The sequence below is a fragment of the Pecten maximus genome, chromosome 12, assembly GCF_902652985.1.
Source record: "Pecten maximus chromosome 12, xPecMax1.1, whole genome shotgun sequence".
Lineage (NCBI taxonomy): Eukaryota > Metazoa > Mollusca > Bivalvia > Pectinida > Pectinidae > Pecten > Pecten maximus.
Window position 1 is genome coordinate 8,916,821 of NC_047026.1, and position 13,378 is coordinate 8,930,198.

At 36.4% G+C, this 13,378-nt stretch overlaps 1 protein-coding gene across 10 annotated transcripts in view; it reads right to left on the bottom strand.

Annotated features, from left to right (window-relative positions):
• The window catches only part of LOC117338784 (phospholipase DDHD2-like), a 33,539-nt gene extending 20,244 nt beyond the window's left edge, over window positions 1–13,295 (bottom strand). For 9 of the 10 annotated variants that reach the window (XM_033900128.1, XM_033900127.1, XM_033900125.1 and 6 more), the window contains exons 1-7: window positions 13,143–13,295; window positions 12,383–12,670; window positions 11,602–12,114; window positions 10,918–11,096; window positions 10,062–10,205; window positions 1,476–1,499; window positions 45–108 (exon numbers count right to left, since the gene is read on the bottom strand). In XM_033900128.1, the coding sequence (XP_033756019.1) occupies window positions 45–108; window positions 1,476–1,499; window positions 10,062–10,205; window positions 10,918–11,096; window positions 11,602–12,114; window positions 12,383–12,670; window positions 13,143–13,284 (1,354 nt within the window). In that variant the 5' untranslated portion in view covers window positions 13,285–13,295. The remainder of the gene's footprint in view (window positions 1–44; window positions 109–1,475; window positions 1,500–10,061; window positions 10,206–10,917; window positions 11,097–11,601; window positions 12,115–12,382; window positions 12,671–13,142) is intronic. The other variant, XM_033900130.1, reaches the window with a different exon arrangement.
• Window positions 13,296–13,378: the final 83 nt, after the last annotated feature.

Genomic DNA, 13,378 nt, shown 5'->3' on the forward strand with positions numbered 1-13,378 from the left:
TTTTGGTACCAATACAGTGCCTCACCTAATACATTTGTACGTACCTTCCTGTATACTCTCAAAGTCGTCTAGTCCTCTCTTCACAACCCTGGGTCGCATGCCTTCCTCCTACAGGATAAATAAGAGGACATTTCAGGACAGTTGACTGAGCCATATACTAGTATGGTATTTGACAGGTCATAGTTCAATTCTCAAATTGAATTTAAACATAAAAGAAAAGAGAATGAAACATATACTGCCCACATCAGGGGCTCGATTAGCAACCTCTCACTCTGCAGGAAAATCAAGGCCTTATGATCACTAGTCAAAAGAAATTCTTGTCAGCAGAAAAGAGTAAGATGGCTCTCGAGTTTTAAATATGTTTTTTTTCCAGTCTGATGGATTGATTGATGGACAGGACAAATACCTGTTGTGAACATAAACAGCATGCAAGTATTTGTACAAACATGCTTCAATGGAATTGCTAATTACAGGTACATACATATGGGTATTTAGGTAAATAGCATGTCTATATACTGAAACACTAATCACATACTTGTTCTGAGATATTGCTGGGAAATGCATGATTTTTTTAAGTACATATATGGTATATTAGACATTTTAAATATGTTTTTGACAATACTGTACAAGCAAACTAATTGCTTAAATGCATTCACAAATAAATTTAGCAAGCTACCTAAAAAGTAACATTGAAAAACTTATTGCCATAGTGCATGAGTATATCAGTAAGCTGTGTATACTATATAAAGCATTGTTATATTAACAGCTAGGTTTAGAGCTTTTGCTGGCTACTATATACACAAAGCATTCACACTGCAAACATAAGCAAACTTGCTGTATAACATGGCTAAAAGGGTAAGGGTTAGCCTAGATGTGTTGGAGGCTCATGCAGTGAGTAGCAATGATGCAGTGCAATACAAAATCATATCTGCAGCAAACAAGAGCCTTTCAGTTAAAAAAAACCCTGTTATAAGAGTACTGTCACTGCACACCAATCTCCTTTCTATATTTCACATACACTACCAAACTAGATATACATATGATGTAATTTTGTCTGTAGGAATGATGAATGAGAAATGAGGTCACAATAGACACAGGGAAATTTCAACCGATTCTTGGTATTCCCATCACATGGTCCATCAGCTAGCCTAATTCTGAAAATCCTTTTTCTCAGATTGATATTAAAACATTATAAATGATCACTGATTTTCTCGTATGATTATTATGCAAATTCCTTTGTTCCAAATCCATTTTTTTTTTTACGTTTTAGAAAATAATACCAAAAATTATTCCAAAAGGAATCAAAACTGAAATAGTTTTGACAGTGATAAGATAACTTAAAACACACAAAGTAAGAACACACAGTAGAAATTCTGTCCATATTAGAGAGAGTTCAGACAAAGTCAGTGAAGTGTGACCATGCTTGCACTGTCACACATGGACGAAGTCTAGCGGAACTAAAGCAGGTCACTCACCATGAGCGGAGGAGGAGGACGACCCTTCAATAGAGAAAAGTCATCAATCAAAAGTCAAATTATAATTCTATCTTCATTAAAAATTGTTGATTAATATAATGAATTTTGGGGTCAAGTCACTAACACAGTAAATGATTGACCTTCTTATGTAAGAATGGAATCATGTAGATTTTATCAGAAGTGGAAAATTAATGTCAGAAAGTCTAACTCTGATAATTAATTGAGTCAATATTGCTATAATTCATGATGTTTTAATGCAGAAGCCCACATGTACAGCTGGCCAGTTTTGAAATCTCCTTTTGGTTTTCTTAATCAATAATTACCTGATTTTATTATGTAGCAATTTTAGCTGGTATAGAAGTTTATAGGATGATAAATGACGTCAAGGTCAACTTTGTTGCCAGAAGCTGACTAAAGTAAAATGTAACACAAAAGTATGCCAGGATTCATTTCAATTTGTAAAGCCTAGGTGATATTCTCAGACCTCCCTTTTCCTCCATTTTTATTTTTTGTAAACAGAGGCATGCACTACAACGTAATTGCAGTGTAGCTTACACATTAAATTTGAAACTTCTGTTTAATTAATTAACTGTGCTAATTCCATGCAAGCATTCTGTAGCTTTTAAGACAGGCTTTCCAAAAGTACAATAAAAAATAATAACAAATAAAACTGCATGTATGCTAGAGTGGATGGTTCAAAGGTACAATGCTAATTATCATACTGAGTTTCTGACCCTGATGTTTTATGGCACTGACCTTTGATGTATTGTGACCTTGGAAGGTGTTAAGATCCTGATCTTTGAGGTTTTATGGCCCTGACCTTTGAGGTTTTATGGGCCTGACCTTTGAGGTTTGTTTAATGACCCTGACCTTTGAGGTTTTAAGGCCCTGACCTTTGATGTATCATGATCCTGACATTTGAGATGTTATGACCTGAATTTTGAGTGAGTTATGACCCTGACCTTTGCGGGTGTTATATGACCCTGACCTTTGAGAGAGTTATATAACCATGACCTTTGAGGGTGTTATATGACCATGGCCTTTGAGGGTTGTTTTATGACCCTGACCTTTGATGCTTTATGGCCCTGACATATGAGGTCTTATGACCCTGACCTTTGAGGGAGTTATATGATCCTGACCTTTGAGGGTGTTATATGACCCTGAACTTTGAGGGTGTTATATGACCCTGACCTTTGAGGGTGTTATATGACCCTGACCTTTGAGGGAGTTATATGACCATGACCATTGAGGGAGTTATATGACCATGACCTTTGAGAGAGTTATATGACCCTGACCTTTGAGGATTGTTTTATGACCCTGGCTTTTGAAATAGTTATGACTCTTTTGTTTGAAGGAGTTATGACCCTGACCTTTGAGGTATTGTGACCCTGACCTTTGATGTTTTATTACCCTGACCTTTGAGTGAGTTAAGATCCTGACCTTTGAGGGAGTCATGACTCTGACCTTTGAGGATATTATGACCCTGATCTTTGAGGTATTGTGACCCTGACATTTGATATCTTACAACTCTGACCTTTGCCTTTTTATGACCCTGACCTTTGAGGATATTATCACCCTGGTCGTTAAGGTTTTATGACCTTGCCTTTCCTTGACCATTATAGGTACAATCCTGGACCATTATGCAGCATGCTATTTAGTGTTGACATGAGCATCCCACATGATCTTACAAAATGCACTGAACACAAATAAGTAATATCTGTGAAGCACAATTAAGAGTAATCTACATTTTCCATCTTTAGCTGAGTGTTAACTGTTCTCTTCGTGAGACCTGGACAGGATATTTGTCCACTCCACATGACTATATTTGTGGAGCATTGACCATGAACTGAACAGTTTGAGAAATGTCCAAACCTACAACAGACCACAAGGTGACCACTACTGGACACAGACATGCAGGTGACCTAGATTGTTAATAGGTACAACAAACACATACTATGATTATCATTGGTGATAAAATTCTGTTTCTTCATTAACTTTACAAGGTGCTGTCTTTGAAAAGATTTATGTAGTGTGGTAAGTTATTTTCTGTATGTAGTGAAACATCCAAAACAATCCTGATTATCCTGACAAATTAAAACAATCCCGATTTTAATTAAATTTTTAAATAACAGAAAATCATGTTTTCTCCTGGTTGTCTTCCCTTGACTATTAGGATTGTTGACTGAGCCAAACAAGATTACCCTAACATATGTCAGACAGGTCAGTCTCTCAGTTTAAGGGTGTACATCAGGTTTTAAGCAGACTTTGAAGCTTGGTAAACATAACTGCCAATTAAACTGAACTACCCAGCCAGCTAAAAAAGTAATAGGGAAGCAATTGTACAGAAGCTAAACCACTCCGACAGAACAATGGCTATAGTCAGTGAGACAAAATCTAGTGATAGGCGGAGTGATGAGGCCGTAAATTTGTAACTATCTAACACCAACAGAACACTGACTATAGTCAGTGAGACAAAATCTAGTGAAAGGCAGAGTGATGAGGCCGTAAATTTGTAACTACACTTGTATCTAACACCAACAGAACACTGACTATAGTCGGGGAGATGAGAAGTAGGCAGAGTCATTTAGGCGGTAAACCTGTTATCAAACTGAAGCTAAACCCAAAACTGTGGATTCAAAATACCAGGACTTGTATTTTTCGGAGTCGGAACAATAACTGGATTTATATAGGATGGAGAATATAACATGTACCTGACCTCCCATACCATATGTGAGCATCTGAACAGAAAGAATAAGTAAACATTTACTTATTTGTTGTTTTATATTCAATGTGGATTATTATAATTAGCTTCATTTTGATATTTCTATTTAACAATATCAATCCAAGAGTGCACTGTAAATAGTACACACAGTATATTAAACTCATTGTGAGATAGCTATAGTAACATGTATAGTACGCCTGCTAATTATATATTCATTATGTAAGTCAGATAGCTAGTAATGTGTAAGGTATAGTATGGCTATACTAATTTTAATCTTCTGTGATGGAAGTTGAGCATGTGTGTATATTATGTGCAAACAAGCTGTGCAGACAATGGCTTACAAAAAATATGGAATTCACACATATAGAACTGAATGGATTTCACACATATAGAACTGAATGGAATTCACACATATAGAACTGAATTGAAAATCCTCCTATAATTATCAAGAAAATATATATTTATTCCTACACACATATACCCGTATGTGACCTTGGACGTAAGACCTTGTGAGGTGTATTTGAATGTGTTTAGATTTTCAATAATCTCATTAAAAAGTCATGTAAGTTTGATTTTGTTTGGAAATCATTGGAGAAAACCTGGATGTGATTTTAGATGACCTGGATGTTATATTTGTATGACCTGGGTGTTATTTGTATGACCTGGATGTGATATTTGTATGATCTGGATGTGATTTTAGATGACCTGGATGTTATATTTGTATGACCTGGGTGTTATTTGTATGACCTGGATGTGATATTTGTATGACCTGGATGTTATATTTGTATGACCTGGATGTTATATTTGTATGACCTGGATGTGATATTTGTATGACCTGGATGTGATATTTGTATGACCTGGATGTGATATTTGTATGACCTGGATGTGATATTTGTATGACCTGGATGTGATATTTGTATGACCTGGACGTGATATTTGTATGACCTGGATGTGATATTTGTATGACCTGGATGTTATATTTGTATGACCTGGATGTGATATTTGTATGACCAGGATGTTATATTTGTATGACCTGGACGTGATATTTATATGACCTGGATGTTATATTTGTATGACCTGGACGTGATATTTGTATGACCTGGATGTGATATTTGTATGACCTGGACATGATATTTGTATGACCTGGATGTGATTTTCGTATGACCTGGATATGATTTGTATGACCTGGATGTGATATTTGTATGACCTGGATGTGATATTTGTATGACCTGGATGTTATATTTGTATGACCTGGATGTGATATTGGTACATGTATGACCTGGATGTTATATTTGTATGACCTGGATGTGATATTTGTATGACCTGGATGTGATATTTGTATGACCTGGATGTGATATTTGTGTGACTTGGATGTGATATTTGTATGACCTGGATGTGATATTTGTATGACCTGGATGTGATATTTGTATGACCTGGATGTGATATTTGTATGACCTGGATGTGATATTTGTATGACTTGGATGTGATATTTGTATGACCTGGATGTTATATTTGTATGACCTGGTTGTTATATTTGTATGACCTGGATGTGATATTTGTATGACCTGGATGTGATATATTTGTATGACCTGGATGTGATATATTTGTATGACCTGGATGTGATATTTGTATGACCTGGACGTGATATTTGTATGACCTGGATGTGATATTTGTATGACCTGGATGTGATATTTGTGTGACTTGGATGTGATATTTGTATGACCTGGATGTGACTTGTGTATGACCTGGATGTTATATTTGTATGACCTGGATGTGATATATTTGTATGACCTGGATGTGATATTTGTATGACCTGGATGTGACTTGTGTATGACCTGGATGTTATATTTGTATGACCTGGATGTGACTTGTGTATGACCTGGATGTGACTTGTGTATGACATGGATGTGATATTTGTATGACCTGGATGTGATATTTGTATGACCTGGATTTGATTTTTGTATGACCTGGATGTTATATTTGTATGACCTGGATGTGATATTTGTATGACCTGGATGTGATATTTGTATGACCTGGACGTGATATTTGTATGACCTGGATGTGATATTTGTATGACCTGGATGTTATATTTGTATGACCTGGATGTGATATTTGTATGACCTGGATGTTATATTTGTATGACCTGGACGTGATATTTGTATGACCTGGATGTGATATTTGTATGACCTGGACATGATATTTGTATGACCTGGATGTGATTTTCGTATGACCTGGATATGATTTGTATGACCTGGATGTGATATTTGTATGACCTGGATGTGATATTTGTATGACCTGGATGTTATATTTGTATGACCTGGATGTGATATTTGTATGACCTGGATGTGACTTGTGTATGACCTGGATGTTATATTTGTATGACCTGGATGTGACTTGTGTATGACCTGGATGTGACTTGTGTATGACATGGATGTGATATTTGTATGACCTGGATGTGATATTTGTATGACCTGGATTTGATTTTTGTATGACCTGGATGTTATATTTGTATGACCTGGATGTGATATTTGTATGACCTGGATGTGATATTTGTATGACCTGGACGTGATATTTGTATGACCTGGATGTGATATTTGTATGACCTGGATGTTATATTTGTATGACCTGGATGTGATATTTGTATGACCTGGATGTTATATTTGTATGACCTGGACGTGATATTTGTATGACCTGGATGTGATATTTGTATGACCTGGACATGATATTTGTATGACCTGGATGTGATTTTCGTATGACCTGGATATGATTTGTATGACCTGGATGTGATATTTGTATGACCTGGATGTGATATTTGTATGACCTGGATGTTATATTTGTATGACCTGGATGTGATATTGGTACATGTATGACCTGGATGTGATATTTGTATGACCTGGATGTGATATTTGTATGACCTGGATGTGATATTTGTATGACCTGGATGTGATATTTGTGTGACCTGGATGTGATATTTGTATGACCTGGATGTGATATTTGTATGACCTGGATGTGATATTTGTGTGACTTGGATGTGATATTTGTATGACCTGGATGTGATATTTGTATGACTTGGATGTGATATTTGTATGACCTGGATGTTATATTTGTATGACCTGGTTGTTATATTTGTATGACCTGGATGTGATATTTGTATGACCTGGATGTGATATATTTGTATGACCTGGATGTGATATTTGTATGACCTGGATGTTATATTTGTATGACCTGGATGTGATATTTGTATGACCTGGATGTGATATATTTGTATGACCTGGATGTGATATATTTGTATGACCTGGATGTGATATTTGTATGACCTGGACGTGATATTTATATGACCTGGATGTGATATTTGTATGACCTGGATGTGATATTTGTGTGACTTGGATGTGATATTTGTATGACCTGGATGTGACTTGTGTATGACCTGGATGTTATATTTGTATGACCTGGATGTGATATATTTGTATGACCTGGATGTGATATTTGTATGACCTGGATGTGACTTGTGTATGACCTGGATGTTATATTTGTATGACCTGGATGTGACTTGTGTATGACCTGGATGTGACTTGTGTATGACATGGATGTGATATTTGTATGACCTGGATGTGATATTTGTATGACCTGGATTTGATTTTTGTATGACCTGGATGTTATATTTGTATGACCTGGATGTGATATTTGTATGACCTGGATGTGATATTTGTATGACCTGGATGTGACTTGTGTATGACCTGGATGTGACTTGTGTATGACCTGGATGTGATATTTGTATGACCTGGATGTGATATTTGTATGACCTGGATTTGATTTTTGTATGACCTGGATGTGATATTTGTATGACCTGGACGTGATATTTGTATGACCTGGATGTTACATGTATATTTGTATGACCTGGACGTGATATTTATATGACCTGGGTGTTATATTTGTATGACCTGGACGTGATATTTGTATGACCTGGATGTGATATTTGTATGACCTGGACGTGATATTTGTATGACCTGGATGTGATTTTCGTATGACCTGGATATGATTTGTATGACCTGGATGTTATATTTGTATGACCTGGATGTGATATTTGTATGACCTGGATGTTATATTTGTATGACCTGGATGTGATATTGGTATGACCTGGATGTTATATTTGTATGACCTGGATGTGATATTTGTATGACCTGGATGTGATATTTGTATGACCTGGATGTGATATTTGTGTGACTTGGATGTGATATTTGTATGACCTGGATGTGATATTTGTATGACCTGGATGTGATATTTGTATGACCTGGATGTGATATTTGTATGACCTGGATGTGATATTTGTATGACCTGGATGTTATATTTGTATGACCTGGATGTTATATTTGTATAACCTGGATATGATATTTGTATGACCTGGATGTGATATTTGTATAACCTGGATGTTATATTTGTATGACTTGGATGTGATATTTGTGTGACTTGGATGTGATATTTGTATGACCTGGATGTGATATTTGTATGACCTGGATGTGATATTTGTATGACCTGGATGTGATATTTGTATGACCTGGATGTGATATTTGTATGACTTGGATGTGATATTTGTATGACCTGGATGTTATATTTGTATGACCTGGATGTTATATTTGTATGACCTGGATGTGATATTTGTATGACCTGGATGTGATATATTTGTATGACCTGGATGTGATATTTGTATGACCTGGATGTGACTTGTGTATGACCTGGATGTTATATTTGTATGACCTGGATGTGACTTGTGTATGACCTGGATGTGACTTGTGTATGACCTGGATGTGATATTTGTATGACCTGGATTTGATTTTTGTATGACCTGGATGTTATATTTGTATGACCTGGATGTGATATTTGTATGACCTGGATGTGATATTTGTATGACTTGGATGAGATATTTATATGACCTGGATGTTATATTTGTATGACCTGGATGTGATATTTGTATGACCTGGATGTGATATTTGTATGACCTGGATGTGACTTGTGTATGACCTGGATGTGACTTGTGTATGACCTGGATGTGATATTTGTATGACCTGGATGTGATATTTGTATGACCTGGATGTGATATTTGTATGACCTGGATATGATATTTGTATAACCTGGATGTGATATTTGTATGACCTGGATGTGATATTTGTATGACCTGGATATGATTTATATAAAGAGCTGAGAATTATGATTTATATAAAGAGCTGAGAATATATAGCCAACAAGCTGGTACATATTATCTAGTAACTATTAAAGCTGTAAGCTGTCAGACCAGACTGACCTACTGTATCAAACTTTAGGAGGTTATATACATATGTATATACATATCTGTAAATGATGAATATCAGCTCACAAGTTTGTAGGGTAACTTGATGCCAGCACTACATGTAATTCTAGATTGATTATAGAGTTGATAGATAAGTACAGCGTAAGTATGATATGCAGTGCCAGCAGCTTGTTACGTTACAGAAATTCTATAATTAAGCTATCAGGTCTCTTGGACCCAAATAAATTAACTAATTTATAAAATAAAAAACATTTAATAGGTAAAAGATGTTTGTGTTTCAACAGGAAAATGAGTAAATGAAAAGGGGATAGTCCTACTGTACTGTTTTGACCTGCCATCTGGTAGTGACTGGTTGACAACATCAAATTATCACACAGACATGTCTAACAGTTCGCGTTCCATACAATCTTGTCAGAATCACCATTTGGAGACATAGAATTCAGAAATGGCCCTGACAAAAAAAAATCTCTTGTCAAGAAATGAAAAGCCATGTTCAGAAATAAAATCATATTGTTGATAATGAAAGCCTAAAGGAGGGGAAACGCTATAGTCCACCCACCTGTACAGTTCCCCACTCGTCTGGCTGTGAGGATGGCTGGAAGTGGACCATCACATTCTGATTGTGCATCACAACGGTCTCCCCTCCCGGAAACTCGAGCCTCTTGTGCCATGCATTGTTGGTCACGGCATTCTGGTACTCACTCTGCCAGGAGGCAACAAAATGTAGAGGATATTGAAACAGGATACTTAATGTCACTTTATTGAAAGTAAAAGCACACAAATATTGTCTGTAATTTGAAAATGTTTAACAAATTAATATAGTAAAAGCTTTTCCAGTGCATCAAACCTATGGTTAATACAGATTTTTCATAACAAAATTCAAGAGCTTTTCAAGCACTTTTCCACAACTTTCGAGGAGTAATTTTTGACAAAACTCATAGGGAATTGAAGTATTTTTATCTGTAACTTAATTTAAATAACAAAAGAACATTAATTTACCATTCTAATTATGTTGTGTAAGTTAAGTGCTCAAAAACCTGCACTGTAAGGTCTGGGTAAATATGAACAAATTAAATCCACTAAATACATCTAGAAATCAATGTAAAAATAAAATTTCCTTGACTTTTTCTTAACTTTGTAAAAAAAAAAAAGCTAGTACTCCTAGAAAAACTTTAAGACAAAACACTTTTCAAAGAACTTTCAAGATATAAAAGGACATTTCCAGGACTTTATAAATGCTGATCTGAAATTCAAGCACTTTTTAAGGTATGTCTGCACCATGTAACCATTTACTTCTTACCCAAAAGCAAACAAGTCTTTTGTGTCAAATCTTAAATAATGATGTAAAAATATCATTCACAGTGGTACTGAAAAAGTAATAAAAAAAATATCTGAATAATTAAACTTTAAATTACTTCAAGTCTCTGCGCAATCTGTTCTTCATAGGGGACATATCGATTGTCACCCTCCCGCTTGTAAAACCAGGTACTTCTGACGACGGGAGAGGGATCTTCCTGCCAGTAAACAGATTTACGGGTACGAGTGGACATGAATACATCATAACGTCCACCATCTGTGGCGACCACTTCGGCACCTACAAACAAAACATCAAGTGTTGTTGTCCAGACTAATGATAATGTAGAAATTACATCAACAATCTCAAATGGTTATTTAAAAGATACGAAAATGGATATCACTGTTAGATATGAATTTAATCAGAGGTACAGTATATGCTAGATAATGTTGTATAATCCAAAACAAAGGCAAAGCCATACTGCGGGTGAGTGTTCCATGACTTAATTTTTCTTTTTTTTTTAGGTTCAAATGATTTAATTTGAATATAAAGATGTATACGTTAATCTATAACATGTATCATTAGGAATGACCATACACTTCACATCCCTAACTACAGTGTAGATTCCAGACAATGTATTAGCTGACGAGGTTGTCTTACCTAACCTTATTGCTTTTCCCTTCCTGTAAAGAGATTGTTCCACGATTTACTTATTAATGGTCTTTAATTTATCTAGAATTTATCTAGGTTTTGTCTCTGTGACTACAGTCGGTGTTCTGTCTACTTAAAAAGTACAAGGTCTCACCACTTTTATAAGCCTCTTCTATAGCCATACTGTCTTTCAATGTGAATGGATACCAGATCAATTTACTCTCCACTCTTTTAGAAAAACACCAGTGGGGCCGAACAGGTTGATAAAAGCCCCCTTGTTGGGCCCCAGAGTAATTAGACTGGTCCATATCAAAGCTGGTCTGTGATCTTTGTGTGAAGGATGTCTGAGAGACTGTTGGGTTTACTTGTGCAACAGGAGGCCCTCCATAGGGGGATGAAGATGTTGACATGGCTACTGATGACTGGATGGAGGGAGGAACTGGGGGCAGACCTCCCATTGGTGCCCCGTATGGAGGTTGTCCTGGTGACATCATATTACTGGGAGGTCCTGGAGGCATCATACTCGGAGACTGTCCCAAGGAGTATGGATTGGCACCACCTTGGCCTCCAGCATATGTCCCTGAAGGCATTTGAGCATATGTTGACAATCTCTGTCCTTGTTGTTTACGGAACTGATTTCCAGCTGGGGGAGGGGCGGGGGAACTTCCTGTATAAGATAAAAAAAAAATGAAAATTTGTCAAGTAACAAATACTTGTTCCCTGGTAATTTTAGTATGTACAGATTTAATTTTCATAAACTGTAAACATATTATATAATAACAGTTAACACAATATACTGAATTCTTACTTTACAAAGCATTTAATATTAAACCAGGTGTGACATCCAGAAATTGGTTTTATAGAGACTTATGATTCTTTGATGTTAGATTTTTATTGAGAAAGATGGTAGATTAAACAGTTGAATAAAGTCCTACCGAACATGGGCTGTGAGACTGGGCCTCCATTGAATGGTTGGCCAGCTGGTTTTGTTGTTGAAGGGATGGTTGGTTGAACCACGGCCTGCGATGCTGTTGTGGGAGCTGGGGACCCAAACAAACTAGTCGGAGTCGGACCTGGGTGTGGATTATGTCCCACCTGCGAGAAGGGATCAGCCCCACCCCCTCCAGATTTTTGGAAGAGGTTAAAGGTTGAGGGCTGTGAAGGAGTATTAGAACCTTGTAGTGGGGACTGCCCAACAAAACTGTCTGCTTCACCTTCTTCATCTGTAACGAATAAAATACTGGACACGTAAATAAAATTGATTTATTCTGTATATCATTTGAAAGCTGTTGATGGTAGGTTAGTAATCAAGTATTTACATGTTTGTTATGAAAATTAGGCATACACCATTCATACATAAATAATAACTGATGTTGCAATTCTTGGTATTTTTCATATTGAAGTATCTTTCCCCAGATCAACAGTCAACAGGTCCTGATTGACAATCTATGATCCAGGCCATACGGCCCCCTTCACAATTTTGTTAAATTTGCTTCAAAGTTATCAATGGACCATTCGATAGAGGAGTATATACTTAAGAGGGAATACAAATATATAAACAAAGAAGAAAAAATGAAAGTAGTTTTTCTACCGATCTTTATCTGTTGATGTTTACAAACTGAAACTCCCTGAAACAGCTGCGGAAATGACATTTGCCGGCGTCGTTTTTTTTATTTTAAAAGAAGATAAATTTACCGGATCCCAAAAGCGATGGTTCACTCTGTATAACAGGCATCAATACATTTGGATGGTCTGGGGGGTTGAGAGTCAGCCCTCCTCCTGCAGGCATTAACAAAAGCGGCGGAGGGGTCGAGTCTTTGGCGTTTCTGTCTGCCATTTCCAATGCAACACGTCATGTGGAACTCTTTTGTGAAAAGGGTACAAAGACGTAAAGTGCTTTGGAGTCGCAAAAACGTTTGAATCAGACGATT